The 26,785-nt window shown below is 38.9% G+C and overlaps 1 protein-coding gene across 3 annotated transcripts in view; it reads right to left on the bottom strand.

The window, feature by feature from the left end:
• The window catches only part of USP25 (ubiquitin specific peptidase 25), a gene marked incomplete at its 5' end in the record, with an annotated part of 93,713 nt that overhangs the window by 26,071 nt on the left and 40,857 nt on the right, over window positions 1–26,785 (bottom strand). For all 3 annotated transcript variants that reach the window (XM_080613035.1, XM_080613036.1, XM_080613037.1), the window contains 6 exons: window positions 2,752–2,900; window positions 4,366–4,439; window positions 5,165–5,241; window positions 6,096–6,233; window positions 14,344–14,430; window positions 25,553–25,715. In XM_080613035.1, coding sequence (XP_080469161.1) covers window positions 2,752–2,900; window positions 4,366–4,439; window positions 5,165–5,241; window positions 6,096–6,233; window positions 14,344–14,430; window positions 25,553–25,715 — 688 coding nt within the window. The remainder of the gene's footprint in view (window positions 1–2,751; window positions 2,901–4,365; window positions 4,440–5,164; window positions 5,242–6,095; window positions 6,234–14,343; window positions 14,431–25,552; window positions 25,716–26,785) is intronic.

Genomic DNA, 26,785 nt, shown 5'->3' with positions numbered 1-26,785 from the left:
TATCGTTCCACATGTCAGTGCAATGTTTCCTCTCTTCTCCTCTTGCCTGGCCTTAGTGCAGAGAGCCTTGTCACACTAACAGATTTCCAGGATGTTGTTGAACTTTCCTTGTTTGTTGTCTTCAGCATCACTCCTCTCATCTGCTTACATGCAAAGTAAGCTGCCTTCCATTTTTTTGCCTGTATTAGCCTCCACTAATCACCTTTTCAGTTTTAAAGGAGATCATAACATTTCTCTCGCAGCAACTTCATGCAGCACTAGATTTCAATGCTAAAGTCAGCAAAGCCACACCAAAACCCCTCCCCCTTAAACTCTTTCATTGCAAGGCCCCCAAACTCATTAATGATGACTAAGTTGCTGATGCCCTGAAGTTTATCAACCATGATGCTGAAAAACATTCTCTCATTTTCCCTATCTTCTAACTCCAAGTATGTGCAATCAATCTCCATCTTCTCTTGAATTTGGATTTAAGTTCCTTGTGACAGAGAATGTCTCTTTTTTTGTTGTTGTTGTTTGTTTGTACATTAGCTAGCTTGCTGACACCAAACTCCATGGCTGAGGCTTTTAGGCATCATGATAATAATAGTTAATAATAGCAGCAACAATAATGATAATAAACAAGCTAAATACCCCATTCAAGGCAATGGTGAGGAAAAAAAGTAGAATGTTACTTTCAGGATCTTTCCATACATGCGACCACCACGTTAATATTATTTTCTATAAGCTTTGATATCTACCATCTCGGATGAATGCCACTTGAAGTCTCTGTTCAGCAGAGTCAGACTCTGATAAAACTAGAAGAAATTCATCTTCCTTCAGTACTTCCAAACTTTTCAGTGCCCTGTAACCCCTTTGAGGCATTATGTTTAAACATAACTACAAACAGCAGCAACCACTATAAATAAATGACTTCGGTTCAGGGAAATGTAATCAATTTACTTGGCACTGGTAATAATGCAGTAATGTTTTTCTAAATTTGGACTTAACACATTACCTTTCTTGTTTTGCCAATGTTGTCAATCTGTCATATGACTATTTTACTTCCATTTCCACATGCTAAGAAGCCAAGCTGATTAAAACCCTGACAGATTCACAAAATACAAATCTTAACACTCTAGACACTGAAATTACAGGTGAAAAAAACCCCTCAAAATCAGAACAAAGCAATAAAAATAGTCTGACATGTCTAGTCAAGCATTTATAACTGAACTGACATTTTATGCATGACTGCACGCAGGTTTTAACTGCAAGACATTCTTCAGTCCGTAAGATGAACAACTGTACTCCTGTATTAGGTACATACAAGATTTCAACTTGCATAAAGGAACTGAGCTTTGTATCTTACCAAGATATTTAAGAGATTTTTTTTTTTCCTTTCAGTTATATTTCAGGAAACATGCTCACTGTAATAAGACATTTCTACAAGTGCTGGAATAAAAAAAAGCCACCATAAAATAAAATGGAAACATCATGCTAAAGAAGAACACATCCAGTAAGATGTGTAAATACATTTGAAAATGCTTGTTGACATCCACTTTGGTTGATCAATATTCAATCAGCAATAGCTGACCAGAAAAAGGAACTGCAAAAGGGACACTATAAAACTTCTGTTGATAACACAAAATCGGAAATAGAAATTTAGACTGGAGGATGATTTCAGGGTACGTCACTAGGCTTAGTAATAAAACCCTTTGCGTATGTTGATATGACTAAAGAAAGCAAAATTTCATCACTGCAAAAGACTGACATCAAGGAAGAAACTATACCTGAACCTTTTACTTAAGTAAAAGAAATCCCCTAAGATTTCACATCTTTAGAATAACTGTGATGAAACATGAACAACTGCCTAAAGAAAAAGCAGCTTAGCTTCCATAGGCAATGGGAATTTCTGTATTTCAACATCAATAATGTACATGTTGTTAGAGAGAGCTCTGCCAGAGAAAAATGTGGGGCATATACATACATGCCAGCAATAAGAAGAGACATTTCAGAGCATACCCTCCCTCTTCATTCTACAGTCACCAATGATCCAACTACCTCTTTTCTGTAAATCTGTGACTTCTCTTGTTTATCATCTCACCCCAACACTACACACTACACATCCCACTTCTTAATGGGGCTTCATGTGAATCCATCCACTCACGCTTTCAGCATGCTTTGACATTTGGCAGCCCCTCTGAGCAAGCTCTCTGAGGAAAAAGAGCAGCCCACAGAACAAGAATTACCTGTCCACTGCTGCAAGGGGGGTAAGGGGCAAAGGGAAGGATGCTGGGAAACATCAGAAAAAGGGGAAGAAGGCTAGGGTGCTGAGGAGTTACAAGACAGGCAAAGAGGAATAACAACAATGCTCTGAAGCAATGGTCAAATACACAGCTCATGGTTCTCTTTACAGCATAGCACAGGGCAGCAAGTCAGTCAGCAGTAGTCAGCTACCACAGGACATTACACTCATGACCCCTCTGGCGATCAAATATCAGCAACAGGTGGGAATCAGCCTGTTCCAAATTACCACTGTAAGCACTTGATTGTGCCAGCTTTTAATAAGCATGAACTTTGTGTCTTATGACAAATCTAAAAAGACGATACTCTGGATACTCAGAGAGATACAAACCCCTCGGATTAACAACCCAGTTCTGTCAGGCATCTGAACCTAACACAGCAGCAGGTCATGTAAACAGCCACAAATCCCAGTGAAAATTAAAGAGCACTGCAGCACCCCCCAAGAGAAGCCCACAGGAGAACTTAACTCACCTCCTGACCAGACTTCGCAGAATTTTCTGAATGGAGAGATTCAATTTCCCCTTCAATCATTGCAGCTTCTAGGCACTCATGCAGATCTTTAAAGCCATTAACCTGGAGTGGATACTGGCCAAACATCTCTGTGTTTTCAAACTTTTTACCTTCACATAAGAAATTAAACAGTTAAGGTTTTAGGAACAAAATTTTGCCTTTAAAAAAAGCCTAACACTCATAGGTCATCTTGCCTAGTCTACTGAACAATACCCACATTTTGTTATTGAGCAATTCAATTATATGTATGAAAAAAAGTTACTAGAGAAAGTCACTTGAATCTAATATTGAAAATTACTATATTTTCCTCTTCAGCCCGTATTTTTTATATTTTTTTTGCATCTCTTGGTAACAAGCAAAACTCAAGATGACTTGACACCACAAATGTATGGGAAATTTTACACATATAAATCAAAGTCCTTCTCCTGCAAATAGCAGCTCAGTAATACAACTCTACATTGTATCAGCAAAGTCAGTGGAATTGCTGGCATGAAACAGCCCTTTGTATAAGTACTTTTTGCAAAAATAAAGCACGAAAGAGAACACTCATGATTTCTGTCCTGAAAATAAGATCATGATTTGGTAACAGTGCATAAAGATGCAAGTTCAAACATGAGGAGAAATGCGGGTGACAAGCTTTCAATCTACAACTTACATTTATTTCATCATAAAGTCAGTAACAAGTCTTCTTACATCAGCTAGTTCTTTCCATTGGTTTGGATTTTACGTATCTCCTCAGTTAAGATGAGAACATAAGAGATGAAAGTAGCTGAATGCAAAGAAGCAGGAATGCTAGCTAGTAGCAAGAAATTTGCAGAATGTTTAAGTCCGAAGACAAATCATTAGATACAGTGTTTCAGGTAGAGCAACAACCTGGAATTCACTTCAAAGATCATAGCTGCTTCATTCACATGCATCTCAGGAGTCATTCCCTCTTGGGATGGGGGGCAGAATCACCAACATTAGAATATTTTCACAAGTGCTGTCCTCCTGGAAACACAGAACACTGCAATTCTGCAGATCTACTAATTATATGCAGATAAGATAAAGGGAAGCTTGTACAGTCTCTTCCTCTTCAGTACTCTGACACTGCCCTTGCACAGGGTTCCACTGACTTGTTTTCAACTGACTGTACTTTTAAGAGGGTGACTTATCCATACCAGGAATTGTGCAGAAGAAAATGCAATAACTGAAATGTTAAATTGCATTAAATAAAGCAGAAATAGTGAGAGAGACTAGCTCAACAAAATAACTTGCCTTCCACATAGCATTAGTAAGCAGCAAAAGGTGCTCTAATGATAATTTCTTGCAAGCATTTTCTGTCAGCATCTCACCCTAACTTCTGCACTTAAACTGCTCAGCTCCTGAAGGTTATTGAAAAAAATCTTTCTGGACCATTGCAGCTCGGTTTAACTTCAGTCTCATATTCTCATGACAGTTTGTGACAAACCTTTGGTCACAGACTGAACATGTAGTCTCCAAGTACACTTCTGCAAAAGTAGCTAAAATGCTACAAACTTAGACAAGCACTAAGAAGACATGAGCAAAGAAGTCCAAGTAAGTTCAGATGCTTACCTTCAAGTACACCTACTGCTAGAAATCGTCCATAAAACAACTCCACCATTGGGTTCTTTGATTTCTCTCCCTCCCTGAAAACAGAAAGCATGTTAGTGCAAGAAATCAAACACAGCACTCTAAACTTTCACAAAACTATGAGTAGAATATTCTGAATTCATTATGAAAATGCTATTTTACTCAGATACTCTTCATTTGGTTTTGCACTTTAATGACAATAATAATGATTCATATATTTACAGTAAGTTTCAGAGGTGCTTAATTCTAGGAAAAATTATGTAAATCAGATTCAGCTCCTGAGTGGTTAAACTGTACAAAATCCATATAAAAATTATTTCCTGCTACACTCTAGAAACAATGATATATTCAAAAATACAGTGCACAGACATACAAACAATGAGTATTTACCTCTGAGAAGAGAAATGAGCAAAGTTTGAAGTACAAAAGCTACACGATTGAAAAGAAAAGCTGCTTTCAAATAAAAAGAAGCAAACAAATAAAAAAAAAAAAAGCCTAATTGGTTATGTACAAAACACATCTCTACTCTTTATATACTTCGGACTTCATTCAGCAAGGTTTCTAACATGAAATAAGATGAAAATGGACAATTCATGGAAAAAGAAAGGTATATTGAACTAAAATAAGCTACAGCATTGGATCTTTTTCTGCCATATAACAAGATGTGGATTTTTGATTGCTCAGTTTGCTTTTTCTCATTAAAACGTTCGACATATGGAACTAAATAAAATAAAAAAATAAAATAAAATAAAAAAAAACCCACAACAAATCAAAACCTTACCTCTCTTCTTCAGCTTTAATTTGGAAGGCATCTTCTAGCCAATCCAATAATTTGTGTGTAAATTCACTAACATCTTGCTGTTGAAAAAATAGAAAGTGATCAGTATCTGTTCACATATGTAACAGAACACAATAAAGTGTCACCTTACAAGATCAGTATAGCTTTATTGCTCTTAACAGCAGCTCCAAAATCACACTATATCCAAGACTATGCCATGAATTTTTTTTTTTACAGGTGGCTCTTAAGGCATACTAAGGCTCTGGTGTTCCTCAGCCATTACACTGTCTCGTGATCTTTATTACTTGGGCTCAGCTTTCATACCATGCTAGTCCAAAGGCATCTTATGAATCCCATCGTTCAAAACCTTTGGTATCTAACAAGTGGTGACTAATATTATTTTAATCGAGCACTAAATTCTGCAATGCTGTTGTAGTTAAATACCTTCACCACATAACCTCATGTGGAAAAAAATGAAGAAACCAAGTGTTTCTCAGAAAACTAAAATATACCTATTATGATTTAGGCAAGAATCCTGAATACAAGTATTAGGATCCTCCAAACTAGTATCTACAGAGACAAATAGGACTGTACCAGAACTGGAAGCATTGCTAGAGCACAAGAATAAAGCTCTTTAAAAAACCACAGGCTTAGAAACAAAACCCAAAAAGCAAGAATGTGAAACTATTGGTTACTTTCTAAAATAATAGCAAGAAAGTGTACTGAATAAAATAGGCACTCTGACCAGCTTTTATTTAATTTATAAAAGTGACCAGAGATCACATAAAATTTGAGAAAAAGCTCAAAAACTGATAATTAGAAGTTTCTTTTCTGTGGACATTTTGAATTTTTCTTCTGCATTTAAAGTATTTCTTATTGCAAGATAACCATATGAAAGTATGCATAAACTTGAATGAAAATACATAGAAATTACCTGTTGGGAATCATTTGATTTAAAAGCATCTTTAAGAATTTCAACTGCTCTTGATGGGTCAACATATTTTCTCTTCGAACCAACTAGAAGTGCAAACAGGTACCTTAATTCACGCATGAAAGGAAGATTCCTATGTTCCTGTATTTGAAGAAGAATTAAAAATATTTAACAAAGTGGTAACAAAAATCTGCTTTACAGAAGTGTTACCCAGTGAACTAAGGGTATATCCAGCTAATCACCATAATAATATATAAGCTTACTTGTAGTACTAGTAAGGTAGTGTTGCATGCCTTTTACTTGTCACTTTTAGTAAAATAATGTAGTTCTCTGGGAATAAAATTACATTTCAGAACTGAAAGCTCCCTGAAATCACATCTAGATGTGGCTGTTTGAGTTGAAATAGGGACAAATGGACAAGCTGAGTTGCATTTAAGACAGAACTGTTGCTCCTGAGACTCACAATGCCTTAAGTACATACACTGCAGCAATAGGCATTCATTTTACTGAAATCAGTATTCCTATATATTAGTATTCCTATACCTCTAGGAGAATTTCTTGTAAACCTACACACTGCCTATTACCTTTTATTTTATACTGAAGACTAAATTTAAACTGTGTACACAAATCATTATTATTTATCTTGACAGCAATAAGAGAGATGGCCTGCTCTCCTTTCTACCTAACTTTTTAAATATAATTCATGGGCAAGATGGAGTTCTTCTTCTGGCTTCCAGGAATGAAGCAGAAGAAATACTTTCTGCCTGTATAATGAAAAGTAAGTAAACTGAAACACAAATCATAGAATCATAGAATAGTTAGGGTTGGAAAGGACCTCAAGATCATCGACTTCCAACCCCCCCTGCCATGGGCAGGGACACCCCACACTAGACCATGTCACCCAAGGCCTCATCCAACCTGGCCTTGAACACCGCCAAGGATGGAGCACTCACAACCTCCCTGGGCAACCCATTCCAGTGCCTCACCACCCTCGCAGTAAAGAATTTCTTCCTTATATCCAATCTAAACTTCCCCTGTTGAAGTTTGAACCCGTTACCCCTTGTCCTGTCACTACAGTCCCTGATGAAGAGTCAATCCCCAGCATCCTTGTAGGCCCCCTTCAGACACTGGAAGGCTGCTATGAGGTCTCCACACAGCCTTCTCTTCTCCAGGCTGAACAGCCCCAACTTTCTCAGCCTATCTTCATACGGGAGGTGCTCCAGTCCCCTGATCATCCTCGTGGCCCTCCTCTGGACTTGTTCCAACAGTTCCATGTCCTTTTTATGTTGAGGACACAAGAACTGCACACAATACTCCAAGTGAGGTCTCACGAGAGCAGAGTAGAGGGGCAGGATCACCTCCTTTGACCTGCTGGTCACGCTCCTCTTGATGCAGCCCAGGATACGGTTGGCTTTCTGGGCTGTTAGCACACACTGAAGCCGGCTCATGTTCATTTTCTCATCAACCAACACCCCCAAGTCCTTCTCTGCAGGGCTGCTCTGAATCTCTTCTTTGCCCAACCTGTAGCCATGCCTGGGATTGCTCCGACCCAGGTGGAGGATCTTGCACTTGTCATGGTTAAACTTCATCAGGTTGGCATCAGCCCACCTTACAAGCGTGTCAAGGTCCCTCTGGATGGCATTTCTTCCCTCCAGCATATCAACCGAACCACACAGCTTGGTGTCATTGGAAACTTGCTGAGGGTGCACTCAATCCCACTGTCCATGTCACCGACAAAGATGTTGAACAAGACCAGTCCCAACACCGATCCCTGAGGGACACCACTCATTACTGGTCTCCAGCTGGACATAGAGCCATTGACCATAACTCTTTGCATGTGGCCATCCAGCCAGTTCTTTAACCACCGAGTGGTCCACCTATCAAATTGATGTCTCTCCAATTTAGAGATGAGGATGTCGTGTGGGACAGTGTTGAACACTTTGCACAAGTGCAGGTAGGTGACATGAACTGCTCTACTCCTGTCCATCAGTTCCATAGCCCCATCGTAGAAGGCCACCAAATTGGTTAGGCAGGATTTCCCCTTAGTGAGGCCATGCTGGCTGTAACCAACCACCTCCTTGTTTTTCATGTGCCTTAGTGTGCCTTCCAGGAGAATCTGCTCCAAGATTTTGCCAGGCACAGAGGTGACACTGACTGGTCTGCAGTTCCCTGGATCTTCCATTTTCCCCTTCTTGAAAATGGGGGTTATACTTCCCTTTGCCAGTCGTTGAGAACTTCACCTGACTGCCTTGAGTTTTCAAATATGATGGCCAGTGGCTTAGCAACTTCATTCGCCAGCTCCTTCAGGACCCATGGATGGATTTCGTCAGGTCCCATGGGCTTGTGTACGTTTAGATTTTTAAGATGGTCTTGAACCAGATCCTCTCCTACAGTGGGCCTAGGGTCTTCATTCTCACAGCCCCTGCGTCCGCCTTCCAAGGCTTGGGTGGTGCAGTCAGAGCCTTTGCCAGTGAAGACCGAGGCAAAGAAGTCATTAAGAACCTCAGCCTTCTCCAAATCCCGGCTAGCCAGTTCTCCCGATACCTTCCGGAGGCAGCCTACATTGTCCCTAGTCTGTCTTTTATTTGCTACATACTTATAGAATCCCTTCCTGCTATCCTTAACATCCCTAGCCAAGTTTACTTCTAATGGGCCTTAGCCTTCCTCACCTGGTCCCTAGCTTCCCAGACAACATCCCTGTATTCTTCCCAGGCTGCCTGTCCCTGCTTCCACCTTCTATAAGCCTCTTTTTTCCTTTGAATTTTCCTGAGCAGCTCCTTATCCATCCAAGGAGGTCTCCTGGCCCTCCTGATGCACTTCCTTCTAGTTGGGATGCAACACTCCTGAGCTTGGAGCAGGTGATCCTTGAATAACAACCAACAGTCTTGGGCCCCCCTGCCCTCTAGGGCTGTATCCCATGGAACCTTACTAAGCAGGTTCCTGAAGAGGCCAAAGTCTGCTCTCTTGAAGTCCAGGGCACTGAGCTTGCTGCACGCTCTTCTCACTGTCCTGAGGATCTCGAATTTGACCATCTCGTGGTCTCTGCAACCAAGGCTGCCCTGGAGCATCACATTTCCAACCAGCCCTTCCCTGTTGGTGAGCACAAACTCAAGCATGGCACCTCTCCTTGTTGGCTCCTCTGTTACTTGCAGAAGGAAGTTGTCTTCCACACTATTGAGGAACCTCCTGCATTGCTTCTGCTAGGCCATACCGTCCCTCCAACAGATGTCAGGGTGGTTGAAGTCCCCCATGAGAACAAGGGCCTGCAAGAGTGAGGCTGTTCCTATCTGCCTATAGAGCACTTCATCCACAGAGTCCTCTTGATCAGGCGGTCTGTAACAGATCCCCACAGTAATGTCCCCCATCGCTGCTCTCCCTTTAACCCTGACCCACACACTCTCTGTCAACTGCTCACCCATCCCCAGACAGAGTTCCATACTCTCCAGCCTATCCCTAACATAAACAGCAACTCCTCCCTCCCCGCCTGCCAGGCCTGTCTTTTCTAAAGAGCCTGTGACCTTCCATTCCAACACTCCAGTCGTAGGAGCCATCCCACCATGTTTCTGTGATGCCTACTATATCATACTCCCGTAGTCGTGCACACATCTCTAATTCCTCTTGTTTGTTCCCCATGCTACGGGCGTTTGTATAGAGGCATCTGAGCTGAGCTCCAAATGAAGCCGGCTCATTGGCTGGAGCGGCTGGAACATCTCTGCATTGCTCTGAGCATTTATTATAGGTGCTGGCAACTGACTGGGAGTGTTGGGATGGAATGATGCCTCCCTCCCCCAACACATCTAGTTTAAAGCTTTCTCGGCCAGCCTGGCAAGCCTCCTACCAAAACCACTTTTCCCCTCCACTGTCAGACCAGTTCCACCAGCCTCCAGTAGACCTGGCCTACTAACTTGGGTCCCATGTTCTAGATACCCAAACCCCTGACTATGGCACCAGTGTTTTAACCATTTATTAACCTGGCAAATCCACCTAGCCTTTTTAAGGTCCTCCTCTTTATCCTGAAGAATTGATGAAAAGACAATCTGAGCTGCAGAGGCCCTAACCACCTCTCCCAGGGCTCTGTAGTCCTTCTTTATGTTCTCCAGCCTACTGCTATCAACGTCACTAGCACCCACATGGATCACTAGAAGTGGGTAATAGTCCATGGGACTTACTAGAGCAGGCAGCCTCTCTGCAACATCCCTGATCCGTGCGCCAGGTAGGCAACACACCTCCCTCGAAATCCATCATTCCATTGATTAAACCACAGGTTACAAATGCTATGGAGAAATCACTCACAGTCCTAAGTAGATGGTTGAAAAATACTTGTGAAATTAAAACCCATGTAATATCCACTTGTATTCAGAACAGTAGTTCTAAATACAGATACTTTGAATGTAAGTATCATTCAAAGGCAGCACAGATGTCAGATGCTGGTCAAACCAGAATTACTTCATGACAAAACATTTCACATGCTCAAACGGCAGACTTGTTTAGTCACTCCTATGTCAATCCAGTATGCATAAGGCTTTCGTGCATAAAGTCTGGTTTATTTTAGCTTTAAAACCTATGTGTGATGAATTGGAATATGTTCTGCATAATATCTAAAAGAATACTTCTAGTCACATAAACTCCCAGGTTTTACTTGTTCATCTAGTCCACCTTGCAAAACACCAGCCAATTATGAACAATGCTCACAGAAAAGGCTGAAGACCTCATCAAATGAACCTGATTCAGCTTTAAATCATCATAATTTAAGAATGAAATCTGTCTTCTATTTATATATTTAAAGCACTTTTTAACAACAAAACAGGGAAACAAATTGTGAAAGTGATTTTTTCTTAGAATTTTCATAAAGTAATCTATTAAAAATATCAATAGATTTTCACATTTTAGATACAGACATATTTTATCAAGATGACTGAATACCAGCGATTCATATGCATAATACAGAGAATTGACCACAGAGTACTCTACACCTCACCTTCCTTTTGATAAATCTGAAGTAGGTAGGCAGTGAGTAGTGTTGCATTACTTATCCAAATTTACACTACTAATTTGGCTGAGTTTTAAGCATTTTGTATCTTTATGTTCAACGACTAGTTACGGATGTCATTAGGATTACTCAGAACAAATATCTCTGTAAAGCCTATAAAAGTTCTCTAAAACCAGAAAAATCCTTGCTGGGTTTGGTTTTTGTTTTGTTTTTTTTTTTTTTTTTTTGTTTGGTTTTTTTTTGTTTGTTTGTTTGTTTTGAGAAAGCTCTATTTAATGCATTAGGCATGATCCTTGACCAGATTATGTGAGCATTACCACAACAAACAGTGATTCTCATGAAACAAAGCCAAAAATCTTCAAGAGGCTGTGAGCCAGTCCCCAAGACAAGGTATATACAGCTGCACAAAGGACTTGCACATTAAGACTGAAGAACTAATAAGGTGATCACAATAGAGCACACAGCTGTCAATTTTAAAGCATTCTGTAGGTGCACCAACACCTACAAAATACAAAAAAATTAAAAGCAATTTTGAAATAAAAACTGTATGGAAAGTTCATAATCTAAAAGATTCTCTATTTTATCACCTATCCTACCTGCATAAATAATTTTTTAATAATTCCTTATGTTGGAACAATTTATGATTAGAAATGCCTCTAAACAATTTACATGCTTAATACATAGCAAACATTCATCATCGCCAGGACACTGACATAATGATGATGTTGAAACAGGGGGAAGAATGCGCTAAACTCTAACACAGTATTCACTTCCTCTGATAATAACACATTTCCTGAAGATATCATTGAGGCTAAATATTTAGCTGGCCTCACTGCATACAACAAAAAAAATCTATTTGATATGACAGTAAGAGAACTGGGAGAGCAAAGAAGCTGTAGTAATCTCAGAGACCGATATCTGTTCTACAGAAGGAAGCCAAGGACCATACCATGTTTAAATGAAGAAGTATAAAACCAGATCAGATGTATGAGCAAGTTTAAAACCCAGAAAAACAAATTCCAATTAGCTGAGGCAAACAGGGTGGAGTTGTTGTTTGGTTTGGGGTTTTTTAAAGTAAAAAAATTATAGCAATGACTTCCGGATTAAAAATTTTAGCTGCTGAATTATTAATAGCATTTGGATTTAATATTTCAATAGAAAAGAAAAAAACACTTTGCTATGTAATATTCCCTGAAGTACAACCACATGTTTCAATTCTAAATCAAGAGATTGTCATGACCCTACCACTAAACTCTACTTTCCACCAACTGGAAAAAAAGCAGGATGTAAACCAAAGTCTTGAAAATCTGGGATTCTTAAAACTTGATCTTTTTTAGCAAGGAAATGTGATCCTAGGGAATGACAGTCACATACAGTACTTAATACTAGGTTAAAAATAACTAAAACAAAACCAAGTCAAGATAGTTTTAAAGCAAGTAAGCACAAAGAAGTAATTTCCATGGCTTTCTTTTTTTTTTTTTTTTTTTGTGAACCAATGGCTTACACTAGAACTCTACACCAATTTGCCTCTGCTTGACTTCATCTTATAAAGAAATAAAATCACCCTATTTGGGGGTATGAATGCTTATTTCTATTTGCCTAAGTTCTTTTCCTAAATTCTCCCCAAAACGTATTTCAACGTTAATACAATCCTTTTTCAGCTGTAGGTAAGACAGAGGAGTACATCAAACAAGGTTATTGGATATAAGGAAGAAATTCTTTACTGAGAGGGTGGTGAGGCACTGGAATGGGTTGCCCAGGGAGGCTGTGAATGCTCCATTCCTGGCGGTGTTCAAGGCCAGGTTGGATGAGGCCTTGGGTGACATGGTTTAGTGTGAGATGTCCCTGCCCATGGCAGGGGGGTTGGAACTAGATGATCTTAAGGTCCTTTCCAACCCTAACTATTCTATGATTCTATGATTTCATTGTGGAATTTAAGTGAATAGAAATTACTGCCAGAAAATTTTACTAGCAGGCTTGCAGAATGCAAGATATTTTGCACGAATCCATACACTTGCCTGGTGTCACACCATTTCACAAAGCCTTAATATTGTCTGTTATGGTCAGAATGTCCACGAAATAGCACTGTGGAACTGCTAAAGGCTGACAGTATCAATGCTTGGGCAAGATGTTTTTCAAAGACAACAGCTTGTTATTATCTATTTCATATCTCCTTTTAGATGCCAACTGCTTTTTACGCCCTGAAAAAATGAATGTAAAGAACTTTTACTACTGGAGGATATTACTAAAACAAATTATATGATGAATAATGAAATACCAGGCAGAAAGTCAATAGAAAAATTTATAAATAAAAAATTTCAGTACAAGTCTTTGGGAGACGAGGCAGCAGGAGAGACTTAATACAGTTCTGACTGAACATTCAACTTCCCTTTTACAGTACATACCTAGAAGTTTAGCAAATGGACACTGCCTCCTCTGTGCAAAAATTCACTGTTCTGTAAGCCCTTGCTAAAAGTCAGGTGATCTAATGCCTTCATGTTTTAAACAGACATTTCCTCTTTCAATTTATTCCTTTCTATTTCACAACATAGAAACCAAAATGCCCCCGTGTATCTCTCCTCAAAGGGAATACATGAAGAAAGAGAAACTGGTTTGTTTTGTCCCTCAGCCTATGATCGTCTCCTCTCACTAGTCTGTGGTCACAAGAAACCTGAGCCAAGGCCCCCTCTTCCCAATCCCATATAAGTACTACGACAAACATGGATAAATTTATGTTTACAACCACCTCATGAAAAGGCCAAAAGAGACAAGCTAATAACCAAAAGTTTAATCTCAGATCATGAGTTACAAGTAATTAGCATCCCCAAAATAAACAATGAAGTCGCCAGGCCAATACTGCCGGCAAAGCTACACAGATCAAAACCATATGGGTAACCAAAAAGCATGCCTGTAGCTGTACAGTGTAAGGGAACTAGAATAAAATACAGTTGATAACACAAGCTACATTTGCATTAGAAATGCTCATGCACTGGCAGCAGTGCTGCTACAGCTGTAACAGCAACGCCCTTCCACTGAATCTGGTTAAGCAGCAGTACTTTGAGCAAACTCTGCCTCACTCAGCACCCTGCCTCATACCATACGGTGAGGCCAACATAATGTATGCAAGATCCATAATGGGAAGCTCAGAAATGTTAATAAGCACCTATAAAATCCATGTTAATTTGAGGTAGAGAACAGTGCAAAATTCAGTTACAAGGGAGAAATGCCCTTATCAACCACCAGGCTAATTTCTAAGTTTACCTTTTGGTTTCGGGGCAAGTCTTGAGCGTTTGCAGGAGGACTGAAATTCAAAACTAGTCTTCGAAACTCCAGTAGGTTAAATAATGACTGAAAAGAAAAAAAGTTTTAGGAAGTTTAAAATTTTAAGCACTTCTACAAACAATACAAAATTCTTCCAAATGTGCCTTCATGAAATAAATGAGATGTTAAAAATATGCAATGCTAAGGTTTCATTTCAGAAGTTAGACCATTTCACTTCACTTTGCTAAATGTATTTCCACCAAAAAAACAGCTTAAGCAAAAAACCTCATTTATATTTATCCTGTAGATGGAACAATAATTTTAGATTATAGGTAAATTACTTTTTACAACAAAAATTGTATTACTTGTATAACTGTCAGTTTTCAATTTGAAATTAAAGCCTGCTTAACCACATAAAATTCACCTTATAGCCCCCTCTATCATCTACCACCTCAGTGCAGAAGGAATACATCTCTGCATATGCTGTTTAAATACACTTGCAATTATCTGTACTAACTGCATTCTGTCCACTCCCCCATTATTATAGGATCTAAATGATGTACATTAGAGCGAGGAAACTGGGTTATAATCTTTTCAGGTAAGGAACTGGTAACGTTCTCATTTTATGGTCAATAAGACATGAAAATGGGTGTCTGACACCCACAAATAACCCCACAGTGTAACACAGAGCCTGGAGCCAAGAGAGTACAAGAACAAGATAACTCTGGGTTGCAAAAATAAAAGTCCAAAGCAATGGCTGAGAACTGAAGTCCTCAGCATTTGTGTAACTGCATCATTGTTTTTCTGTACAGACAGAAAGCACTTCAACTGATGTTCACTTCATTACCACACACTAGCATTTTGATGAAGAAAGAGTAGCAGAAAAGGTCTGAAGTATTTTAAACATGCCCATGAGAAAAGCGCAGAAAAGATTTGCCCTCCTATGCATACCCTTTGCTTTCACAACCTATAATTGACTTTTTTTTCCTCCCCTTGATCACATATTAGCTATTTATTTTTGAAAGGCAGAGCTTGCCTACCCCAGCAGTAGCCTTCGATCCCACAACTTGCTCTACACAGTTAAAGATTTAAGTAATAGACCACAGCAGGTTTAATAGAATTTTAACCCCACAGTGAAACTCAAACTGTGTAGAGGCACTGCAGTTATTGTAGTAATTTTGAACATGTTGAAAGAAAAAAAAAACAGATGAGTTTGTGAAAAGTTGCAACACTCATGACTCTCCTGTGAGTCTGTACCAAGTTTAACCTCTTCCACACTGTGCAGTACACAGCACCTCCAGCAAAATGAAAAGGCAGAAACAGTCTTCCCTAACATTCTTAATTTAAAAATAAAATAATTAGAAATAAATAAATAAATAACAGCAACCAAAACCAGATCTTTCCGACCTTGCCAAACCAACACAGACAACTGAGTAGTCAAGCTTTTAATTTTTTTCTGTTTTGCTGTTGAAGATACAGGTTCCCCTTTTATCCGTCCTTGCAGAGAAGGGAGATTAAAACACACAGTCCTTTGTTTACTTACTCAAAGCATAGAAAATGTTAACATTTAATTCAAGTGTCATTCTAGAAGCTGATATTAATTGAAGTTACATTTAATGATGTAACAGCATTCCACTGGTGGGCTCTTCATCGAGCAAAACATAGCAATGTCTTACATACAAAACAAACCAGCTGCTGAAATATAACATCCAAAGACTGACTTCTCTCCATGACTAATCCAAATGCCATCGAAGTTCCAAGCAGCTGAGCTGGCCAATTTCATACTACACATCCATAAATTAAGTACAGAAAATTGTACTAAAGTTGAGAATTTTTGCCTGGCATTCAATTCACAAGTTTTCACAAAAACTCTGTTTCTTTAATCCAGAACTCTTAAGATCTGAACATGTAACTCCACACTTCACTAAGCTGAACGAACCTATTTCTGCAAGCTGCAGAGAATAATTAAGAGGATTGTTCGATATGCTCTTTTCTGCTTCGGCTTTGTTGTATTCAAAATTTCTTATGCAATATATTCTTATATTCTTATGCAACAAAAACTTTTCTCCAGAACAGCTTATGCTGTGTGTAGCTGCCCTGAGGCACAGCTTACAGTTAATCTACTGCCAACACCATTAGTGCTAACAGAACAGTACCAGTGTAAGTATACACAAATATACAATGTGTGCCTAAGACCAACCAATTTTTGTGCCCAAAGTACCTCAAGGATGAACCTACCATTCTTCCTGAGGTAAAGAGATATAAATGAGCTCACCTAAGCCTTGCATTGCAACATAGGGCTCCCATGGCCAACCACACCAGTACTTCAAGAAGGGGCTAGGCAAAACAACTCCCCATTTGCTGTGCTATCTGTTGACTGGACTTCCTACACCCAGGGTAGGTGACACCACGGAGCAGAGAAATGCAGCAGAGACTATCCCTGACCCAAGTACTACCCGCTGGCCCCAGGCCAAAGCGCTGGGCTTCCAAACACATTGCATGGGGCAGAACTTACCACTTGGCTTCAGCTACAAAAGGTTTCAGGAGCAGTGCAGGAAAACAGGTTGAATCTGAAAGGTAGATACTTCCTATCTACTGGTCTTGGTCAAATAGGTTTAAAATTTACCAGTGTAAAGTATGCAAAACTCATGCATGCAAGAAAAATTCTCTAAAAGGTGGGTGCATTTTTTCAGTGTATTTAAACCTATTTTAAAAGCTATCATCCAGAAATTCGACCAAGCTAAGGCTCAGATAAGTTATATCAATTGAAATTGCCATGAAAATCAATAGATTTTTAGAATACTTGTCCCTTATTTTGTCAGTTTGGGGGCTGAACAAGATGGTAAAAGCAAATAAGAATAAACAGTGACAACAAAAATCCCATGTCAGTTTGGGACATTCAAATTAACCGTGCTGAATGACAACAGATATACTGTGGCTTTCCCCTGCTATAGGTGGTGACAATGTAGACGGGTTTTCTGTCGTATCAGAGAGAACTAGGCAGAGTTGTAGCTTCGAAACTACAGTAAGTAGTCTTCAGTAAGATACTAAACCCAGTCACTTTTCTGAGTAATGTCTACCCACGCTATATATCCAAATATATGTGTCCAAACACAATTTCAGAATATTAGCTTGCTTGGTTTCACCTAAAACACCCTGTTTATCCCTTTCACCCCCTTAATGTCTAGGATTATCAAACATAAGGACTTTGGCAGAATATAGGTTGCCCAAGTAAGGGATTAATTCTTAACATTCAAGAACTGCATTAACATTGCAAGAATATAAATCAGTCAGCATATTAAATCCATAAAAGCCTGGCATGTAACTGATCATTAAGAGCCACCAGCAGAGTCCTAAAATAGTAAAGTTACTGTCATCAACAATACTTGCAGAGTTTTCAGACTACTAATTCTAAACCAGTTTGCAAGATGCCAAAAGCATTCTCATTTGGCAGAAAATCATCTATAGGATTCTTAAGTAGAATGAACACATTTAACCAGTGCTGTAACAGCCGCAGAAAACAAACCTCTCCTACGGTAAGTAAGAAAAGCAAGTAATTAAAAAAAAAATGAAAACAAACCCATCATGGTTACTAATGAAGTTTAGCAAACAAAACAGGACATAGCACATACCTACTGTGCACAGCTGGAACACCACCAGCATATTGTGAAATGTGGTCATCATTCAGGTTTCTCTTAGAACAGCTCCAAGAAAAGCTGTGCAAGAATAGAAGGCTCCTTTTTACCAAAGTGAAGCAAATTAACAACAGGTAAGGATGCCATGACTAGTACACAGTGACACCTACATGTCAGCAGGAAATACTGGCTAGGAATTCATCAAAGTTAGTGCCCAGGCTTGAGATTTACCAGTAGAAAAATGCAAAGACTAACTTAAACTTCGGCAAACATAATTTAGGAAGGACTTAATGTGGCTAGTAACCAAGAACTAAAAATATCTTAGTACAGCTTGAAAAGCAGCTCTTCAGCAGCGGGAAAGTATGCTCCTTCAGAGCTCTTATATGGACTGCTTCAGGTACTGATACTTAGCTAAAACATGATCTTGTGCAAGTTAAAAGATTCTATATGCATTAACATACAGCTATTTGCCTCAGTTTGTCATTTGTATGCATTTCCAGTTTCACATTTATTCAGATTTTAAAGCCACAAAGCGAGGCCGTATCTACCTTCATTTTGTGTAGCAAGCAGAAAGCAATTTTAAAGAATGAGTATGTTATTATTGCTCTAAATATAAAAAGCAAATATAGAGCTCCGACTATATCATTAAGTATATTATTAGTAATAGTTTGCCTCTGTCAACATGAAAAAATAGACTTATGTTTTCACTTCATTTTATAAACAATTTTGGTGGTTTACTGTGCCTAGAACTAGGCTTAGTGAGGTAGATCAGCCATATTAGGGTTAACTTTTTATTCATACCAGTAATCTAAATCAAAGAAAATGCAGAACTCTATGCTGTGTATGCTCCCACCAGCACGCATTACCATATGTTCCTTCCAGTAAAATTAAGAACTTTACTTGTTAACAATATCTGAAGTGCTAAGGGTTCAAAATAAAAGTACTCCTAAACACTGCACTTAGGCTTATTAGTGACTTAACACTCCTGCACTCCTTAGACTATTAGTGTTGAAAGCTCCATACTGCAAAAACATAAGCAATTTCACTGGCAGGCAGGTCTACTTCTCTCCAACTTTCAAGTCTTTTGGATTCTATAACACTAATTCGAGAGAATCAATTCTCCCTCCTCTTTAAGACCTTCCCCACTTTTTCTATTAATTGATCTATTTCACAATTTTGCCTTGTTTCATATTCTTGCACCTGCTTTTCTCACAATTAATAAGTCCATGGGGTGGCTGTTCATTGCCACTGCACTGGCCCGCACTATGCTCATTTCTACCCAGCACACCCCTGTAACTCACACTGGGGCTGCCTTTTACTCCACTTGCGCATGTGTTATTCGTGTTAAGTGCTAAATCCTGTTTTCACAATACAGACATATGACACGCATTAAACGTGGTCATCAGGCCTATATTTGAGCCTATGCATGCGCTACATAGCTATAAAAGTCAGCAAGCATATATACAATAATAATTCTTCCTATAATGCTTAAACCAAAAAGAAACTGACTGCTATATGTATGTACAAATTAGTTTAAACATATTTTAATCAATGTAGAAAAAAGGGAAGGGGAGAGATGAAAACAGCTTCAAAGCTGGGACTTGAGCAGGTTCCTGTTCAAACTTCATTGTAAAAGTATAGGAACAGGAGTTTTTTCTCTCTCTCTCTCTCCAAAACAAAGCTCCTACAGACAGATAAGACCATGTCATGGCTGAGCGTCAGCAGAAGAACCCCACTTGTACCGTGCGAGAAGTCAGGATAACATGTATTTTCAAAGTCACACAGAGATTTCAATCTCAAATCTTAAGAGCTTTGAAAAGTATCTCAAAAAGGACATTTTTACTTATAAACAACCAATCAATCAGCATTCCAAACAGCTCAAAACCAAAGCATAAAATGCAGTTTTAAGCTGTCATATTTTGGTTTTACAAAAAGCTGAGGTGCAATATGAAAAAAGATAGAAAACAGCTTTCATATTGTTTGACTTAAAAAGTCAAACTAACTTAGGACCTCTAGCAGACAACATTTTAAACAAACAGCTCACCATGGTATTACCAGCCTGCACTCAGAGAACATTTACTTGTTTATAGCAACAAACTCAGAGCATGACTGCAATTCAGAAGACAGATATGTGTCCAGAAGAATTCACTTTACGCTTGTGTCTTGGCAAAAAATGCCATTCAACCACTCCTCTATGACATGCTCAAAGCAAGATTAAAAAAAAAAAAAAATCTGTTAAGGCATAAAATAACAGCCAACATTTCCTTACATGGTTACAGTTTCCAACTTCTTGCCTAAATGCACAACATGAAATAAGTTTGTGGCATAACTTCATTTTTTAATGCAGTTCTATGTTGACATATTTTCTTGAGGACTTAATTTTAAATGCAAGTTATTATCAAGTCAAAAGTTTTCAACAGTAGGACAGATTTTCAGAAGCTATACTGTGAAAAAATATTACCTGTTCATTTTAATGATGGTGAATGTAACTGTTGAAAGCAAAACTTTGTTTTGGAGCTATCTGAAGAAAGACTCTCCTCTACAAAAGAGGATGACTTCTGCATGTACATCTCTCTTAATGCACAAATAAATACAGATTAAAAGGTGGTATTTCTAGCAATGTTTGAATCTGTTAGCATTTGCTGTCACTCACTGCAAACATATCTTAAGTAATTTCATGCTCTCAGTGTCAATACAACAGACCCTTGATGACTGCATTTGACTAAGTCAGCAAATTGGTAGCTGTCAAAACCAACAAACATTGCATAACAAAACCGTCAAAATGCCAAAAGCTTTATTTTTCCTTAATAAGCACCCCTTAAATAGAAGGAAGAATATTTTTCTTACTTTGCAATTTAGTTTTAGATTACATTACACAATATATCATTGTGACTGACAGTAGTTAACATTTAGATATTGTTGACCTATGTGATGTGTCAGGTTTCAAAAGTCTCCTAAAGAAACCTTGAAAATACTTTTACATAGTCAATGCAACCTAAGGAGTCAATCTGCCCTGTGGATAGATAAATAAATATGGTATTAGCTAATGCTCTAAGTTAACATGCATTAAATTTCCTGAGATGCTTGTTTGAAACACAAGTCTTCCTGCCTGGCAGACAAAATTAATAACCCAAATTTTCAACCAAGTTATAAATCTTTCAATAGTTTACTTGAATTACACTCTATAGACCTAAGTACAGAAGTTTAACTATCTTTTAGGATCAAACCTTTATAATTCCAAGTGCCATAGATTTTCACATAATATGGGTGGTGACCATAAGAACTAGCCAGCCCTCTTTATAATCTGTTTTCAAGGTATAAAGTTGCACATTGGGTATAAATAACATGAGATCATAGGTCTAGCGTAGGTTTTAACATTCTCTAGCCTCTGTTTTCATCTCTGTTATTAATGAATTAAAATTCATGTTTCCTTGAAAATATTTAATTTATACGCAGGAAACTGCAAATGTTTCAGAGAAGTGCACATACCCATAAAATCAGTCACCTTGAGATCCTGGGACTACCACGGTACGTAAAAAGTAATTCTATGACAGAGAAGGTAAAACACTACGTCACATTAAATCCACGAAGAGCTTTACGGAAATTAAAAGTTTCTCTATATTAGCACCAAGACAGTGTTTCTGCCACTGGAAAAAGAGATATGCATAAAGAATAAGGTAAGGAAGACAGATTAACAAGGAAAACAAAGACCTCAGAAAACAGATAATTCAATCACCTGATCGATTACTAGATGCTGAAAGGAAAAAGGCCTAAGAACATAAAGTGTGTGAAGTGTGATGGGAGGTGGTAGAACAAATTTAAGAAGTCCTTTCATTTCATTATCTACACCATTACTTCAGGATTACCTGCAGGTAAGTAAATCCTGCCCATAAGAAAACAAACAAACAAAAAACCCCAACCAAATAAAAACCCTGAAATGAAAACAAAACAACAAAAACCTCACCCAACACCAAGAAGTCAAAAAAACCATGGGTAACAGCAAACCAATTTATGTATTTATTAGGATTTCAGAGTAATTTGTGAAGAAAACATTGAAGGAAAGCTTTTAACTAAGCAGTGATGAGGTAAAGATGGAAGGCACAGACAAATAGACAATCAAAAACAAAAAAGGCATGAGCAACGCATTTGTTCCAGCCTAAAGGGAAGTTATTGCAAATTCACTAAGTCTGTGCTGGAAAACAAAATTCAGAAGAGATCTAAAAGAGAGAGCAAGTGGCAAGATGACCAAGTTTGCTCAGTACACAGATACACAATGTAGTAAAAACAAGAGCTGGCAAATACCAACTGACAGAAGGATCATATGGGACTGAGTGACTGAGTAAGAGAGATGAATTCAACAGAGATAAGTGTGCAGTGACAGACACAGTGGAAAGCAAACCTAAAATCTACAGAAAATGAGGGGCACCAAATGATTACTATTCAAAACTTTGAATTTACAATAGATAGTTCCATGAAAGTATCATTCTACGCATGAAGTACTTAAAAGCAGGATAAAATAATTAAGAAAGGAGAACAGAATAAAACTGAAAATATTACTATAGAATTACAGGGTAATTCAGCTCAGAAGGGACTGATGGAAATCTCTTGTCAAACCTCCTGCTCAGGTCAGGCTGCTCAGAGCTTTTTCCTGGCATGTCTTAAAAGCCTTCAAGGTTTGACAGAGCCTGCACAGCCGCTCCAAGCAACCTCCACTGCCTCCCTGTTCTCATGCGGAAAAAAATGCTTCTCTGAATCTCTCTGAACTTACTCTCATTGCCTTTTATCCTCCTAATATCCACTGCTGTGAAAAGCCTGGCTCCATCTTCTCAGTGGTTAGGTAACACAGATCAGCCCATAACTTCCCAGGTTGACTTTGGCCAATCTGCAGTTAATCAGAAACCTTTCAAACATGATAGAAAGTGGCCTTGCTAAGACTTTCCCCCATTCTCCCCATCCACTGGATGCAGCTCAGTGGGTCCTGTGGACTAATATAGGTGAAGTTTCCTCAAGTAATCTCTGACTCAATCCTTAACCATATTCAGAGTTCCTCTCCACCAACTAAGCGCAGTGGTCTTGGGAGACCTCATCAGTGAAGATTGAGGCAAAGCAAGGCACTGAGTACCTTAGCTTCTTAAACCGTGCTGTCACCTGCTCTATTCAGTAACAGAACTGTGTTCCCCTTGTTCAGACTTTTTTGACTAGTGTAGCATCAAAACTTCTTCTACCCTAGACACCCCTTGAGGTATCAACTCTGGGTTAGCTTTCACTTTCCTAACACCACTGCTCCATGCCTGGGCAACGTCTCCAAACTCCTCCTCAGTAGCCCATCTCTGCTTCCAGATCCTGCACAGTGCCTGCTTGTATTGGAGCTTGGCCATGAGTTCCCTGAGGAGCATAATGGACCTTTTCTGTAATGAGAGGATGCTAGCAGTTTTCCTGAGCTCCTCCACCCTTCAGAACTGCCTCCTATGGGATCCCAAATACCAACTCCCTGAAGAATGCAAAGCCTTCTCTCCTGAAGTCTACACCTTACTACTCCTTCCTCACTTGCATCAGGATGTTGAACTCCACCATTTCATGGTCACTGAAGTTAAGAGTACCCAAATTACTACATCTCCAACCAGTTCTTCCTTTTTAGGGAATGGCAGACCCAGATGTGCATCACCCCCAGTTGGCCCATTAGCATTTCTATCAAGAAGCTGTCTCTGATATTCTCCAAAAATCTGTTTTGCTGTGTCCTGCTGTGTTGGACTTCCAGCAGGTGTGAGGATGTTTATTAACGTTTCCCATAGGAACCACAGACTGTGATCCAGAGACTTTCTTGCCTTTAGAGAAAGCTTTGTCCACACCATCATCCTGAGGTGGGTGGTCTGTAACAGCCTAATCATGGTGGCAACCTTTACCAGCTTCTCTGTTTGTGACCCACAAACTTTCATGTTAAACTGTCATCTTGTCCCACACAAGTGCCACATATATTTGAGCTTCTTAAAGAAGGCAACACCCTTCCTTGTCATCCCTACTTGTCTGTCCTGAAGAGCTTGTATCTGTCCACCATACCATCATAGCTCACTCAAACCCTGCAAACTTTCCTGGTCCCCTAACTAAAATGCTACCAGAGCTAGAAAAGATCTGTTGCTCAAGAACAGCAACAAAGCGGATCAGAAGTTAGAACAGATTCCATATAGGCAGCTACTCAGCAACCACCTTGGAAAAAAGAGACCACAGACCTGTTGAGAGAAATTATCACAGCAGCCCACAAAACTGTAACAGCAATGAATTTTTAACTGCCTTGACACCAGGAGACATGAAGGCCACCAAACAAAGCTAGTGGGAGCCAGGTCAAAAGAGCAAACAAAAACGAGGCAGCTCTTTATGCAACAGGGAGCACAACTATGGAATTCCTATTCAAAGGACCCTATTGGTGCAAGACGTTTGTTAAGGTTCAAGGGAGACAAGTACATAAAAGAGAGGTTCGCTAGGGATTAGCAATTTAAACTGCGAAAGATTAAGAAAATCTCACAAGATGAAAGCAGTTGGAGGCTTGGCAATGCTTTAACAGAGCAGTATCACGTCTAGTGTCTGTACTCATCTGTGAATATCCATTTGCTGAAATTGCTAGGCAGAACATCAATCTGAAAGGACTCAGTCTGAAGTACAACAACCATCAGCATGAAAGTAACTCTATTAGTTTGTATGAAGTGCTTCAGCTTGACAGCAACGTGTTAAAAATTGGTATTAAATATCTTGTTTGCTTCCTCTTAAAATGTCAGACTTTGAAAAGTTACAATATGCTGAATTTGCCTCTTGTAGACTAAAGAGAAATTTATCTCTCTTGTATTACACTCTCAACCATAGTTTTCTGTAGTTTCAGATGCTTTTCAATGTGTCTACAGATTATTTACAGAATCATATTTAGCAATCACTTCTTTAAAAAAAAAAAATCACTTAAAAGATAGATTCAAAGTTTACGTGTAAATAAATTACTGATATTAAACCCATCCAAAATAGACACAACTGCATCCATATCGGACCTTATTCATATCAGATCTTCACTTTACTCCTTCTGAAGTTTCCTTTTCTATCAATTAATCCCTCTTTTACCCCACTCACCTATTACAAGCTATTCTAGTAAGCACTCCACAATTGAGGGTGTCTCATTTCCTCTACCTACCTCCATTCTCAGCCACCCCCTTTCAGTCACTTGCATGCACTCCTTTAAATATAAAAGGTCTGTTCCTCATCTGTAATCCAATTTTCCAGTTTTTAGGCATCCATAATTGTTACTGATGTCAGCATGAGCTGCAGACACCCAGGATCTTCAGAGACTCAACTCCTGGTCTTCAACAGCTTTTTAATAAGAAACATTTTGAAGTTTCACTTAGTTATGCTATAGTACTTTCTCCACTTCAATCAGACTAATGGATGAACATGTTAAGAGATACAATAAATAAGTAATGCTCAAAACCATCTCATGCAGTGGCCTAAAATCCCCAGTTATCCACTTCAAATAAGGTAATTCACCTCACAACAAATACAATGAAGAGTACAGTTTGCTAACTGAAGAGGGTGCTTACCTGAATGACAGCACTAAACCAGCATGTGTTGCCAACATTCTTTAATCCTACTGGACAGTTGTCTTGCCGCTTTCGATCATAAGGATTTGGAGAGTCACTCCATACTTCTGGATGTGTCCTCTTTAAACTTGCTTTATTTTCTGCAATACTGGCTTCTAGAACTCTTTGGGAACAGAAGGGAGGGAAAAATGTAAAGACAAAAAAAAAAAACAAACCAGGCATAGTAAAACACCTTCAGTTACTAATACAGACATCATTATTACATCATTCACTAACTTGTTGCTGAGCTTGGTTTTACATTTACGTGCAATAATATATCTTGAAAAGTAAGATGCTGTATTACTTTCAGGTATATTACAGTAGTTCCATTACTTTTTGCAAAACGGTATTAGTGAGTGAGTGAATTTCCTATGAGAGCTCTCGATACAAGAGCTATGTCTGTAAGTCATCAGTTGTTTAAGAACCAGATTGAAATCAGGTGGGCAACAAGAAATTTTAGGGAGCACTATTAGTGCAGTACTTTCATCTACGAATGCTTTTATTGGAATGCAAAGCATAAAGTCACCAATACTTATTCTACTGATAGGAAATCAAAGCTAGCTGGGCAACTTTCAAAAACAGAATAAGCCTTTTTAGTTTTCATGCTTGCAACTTATGCAATTGTATTAATCAGTTTACATAGCAAGTAATTACTTTATGAGCCATGGACAGGCATCTCCCCACAATTTTTCAAACGTCACCCAGCAAGTTAATTGCATGGTTCAGTGACCACACTCTTTGCAGGAAACTGTTCCCACATGACTTATGCTGAATGTACATATTTCACATGACAGTAAGATCTTGTATGTATTACACTCCCAAGTTCAAGCTTCATTCAACACAGTATTTCTATATTGGCACACATCCTTAGACTGGTGACAAAACACCTTGAAGGTAATTTGTGGTAGCCTCATATTGTAAATAGAAAGACGGAGTGGATACATTCAGATCATTTAACTCATAAGCAAAGTTGCCTAGTGTGTGCACTATTGACAGAGTAGTCATTACCCCCAGCCATCTAGTCTGACTATCATACAAAAGGCTGAGCTGCTATTGAAATACTACATTCACCAAGCACAGGATTTCAGAAGCTGCATGACAAGCATCTAAGCTGTCTGAGCAACATGAAGGGTTGCCCCCTTCAGTTCTAGACTCACTAAACATCAAGAAATGGCAGGTTTAGGCAGGTCCATA

Source organism: Psittacula echo, assembly GCF_963264785.1.
Source record: "Psittacula echo genome assembly, chromosome: 3".
NCBI classification, from domain to species: Eukaryota; Metazoa; Chordata; class Aves; order Psittaciformes; family Psittacidae; genus Psittacula; species Psittacula echo.
The sequence above is the reverse complement of the archived record's forward strand: the minus strand, read 5'-3'. Positions and strand labels throughout refer to the sequence as shown.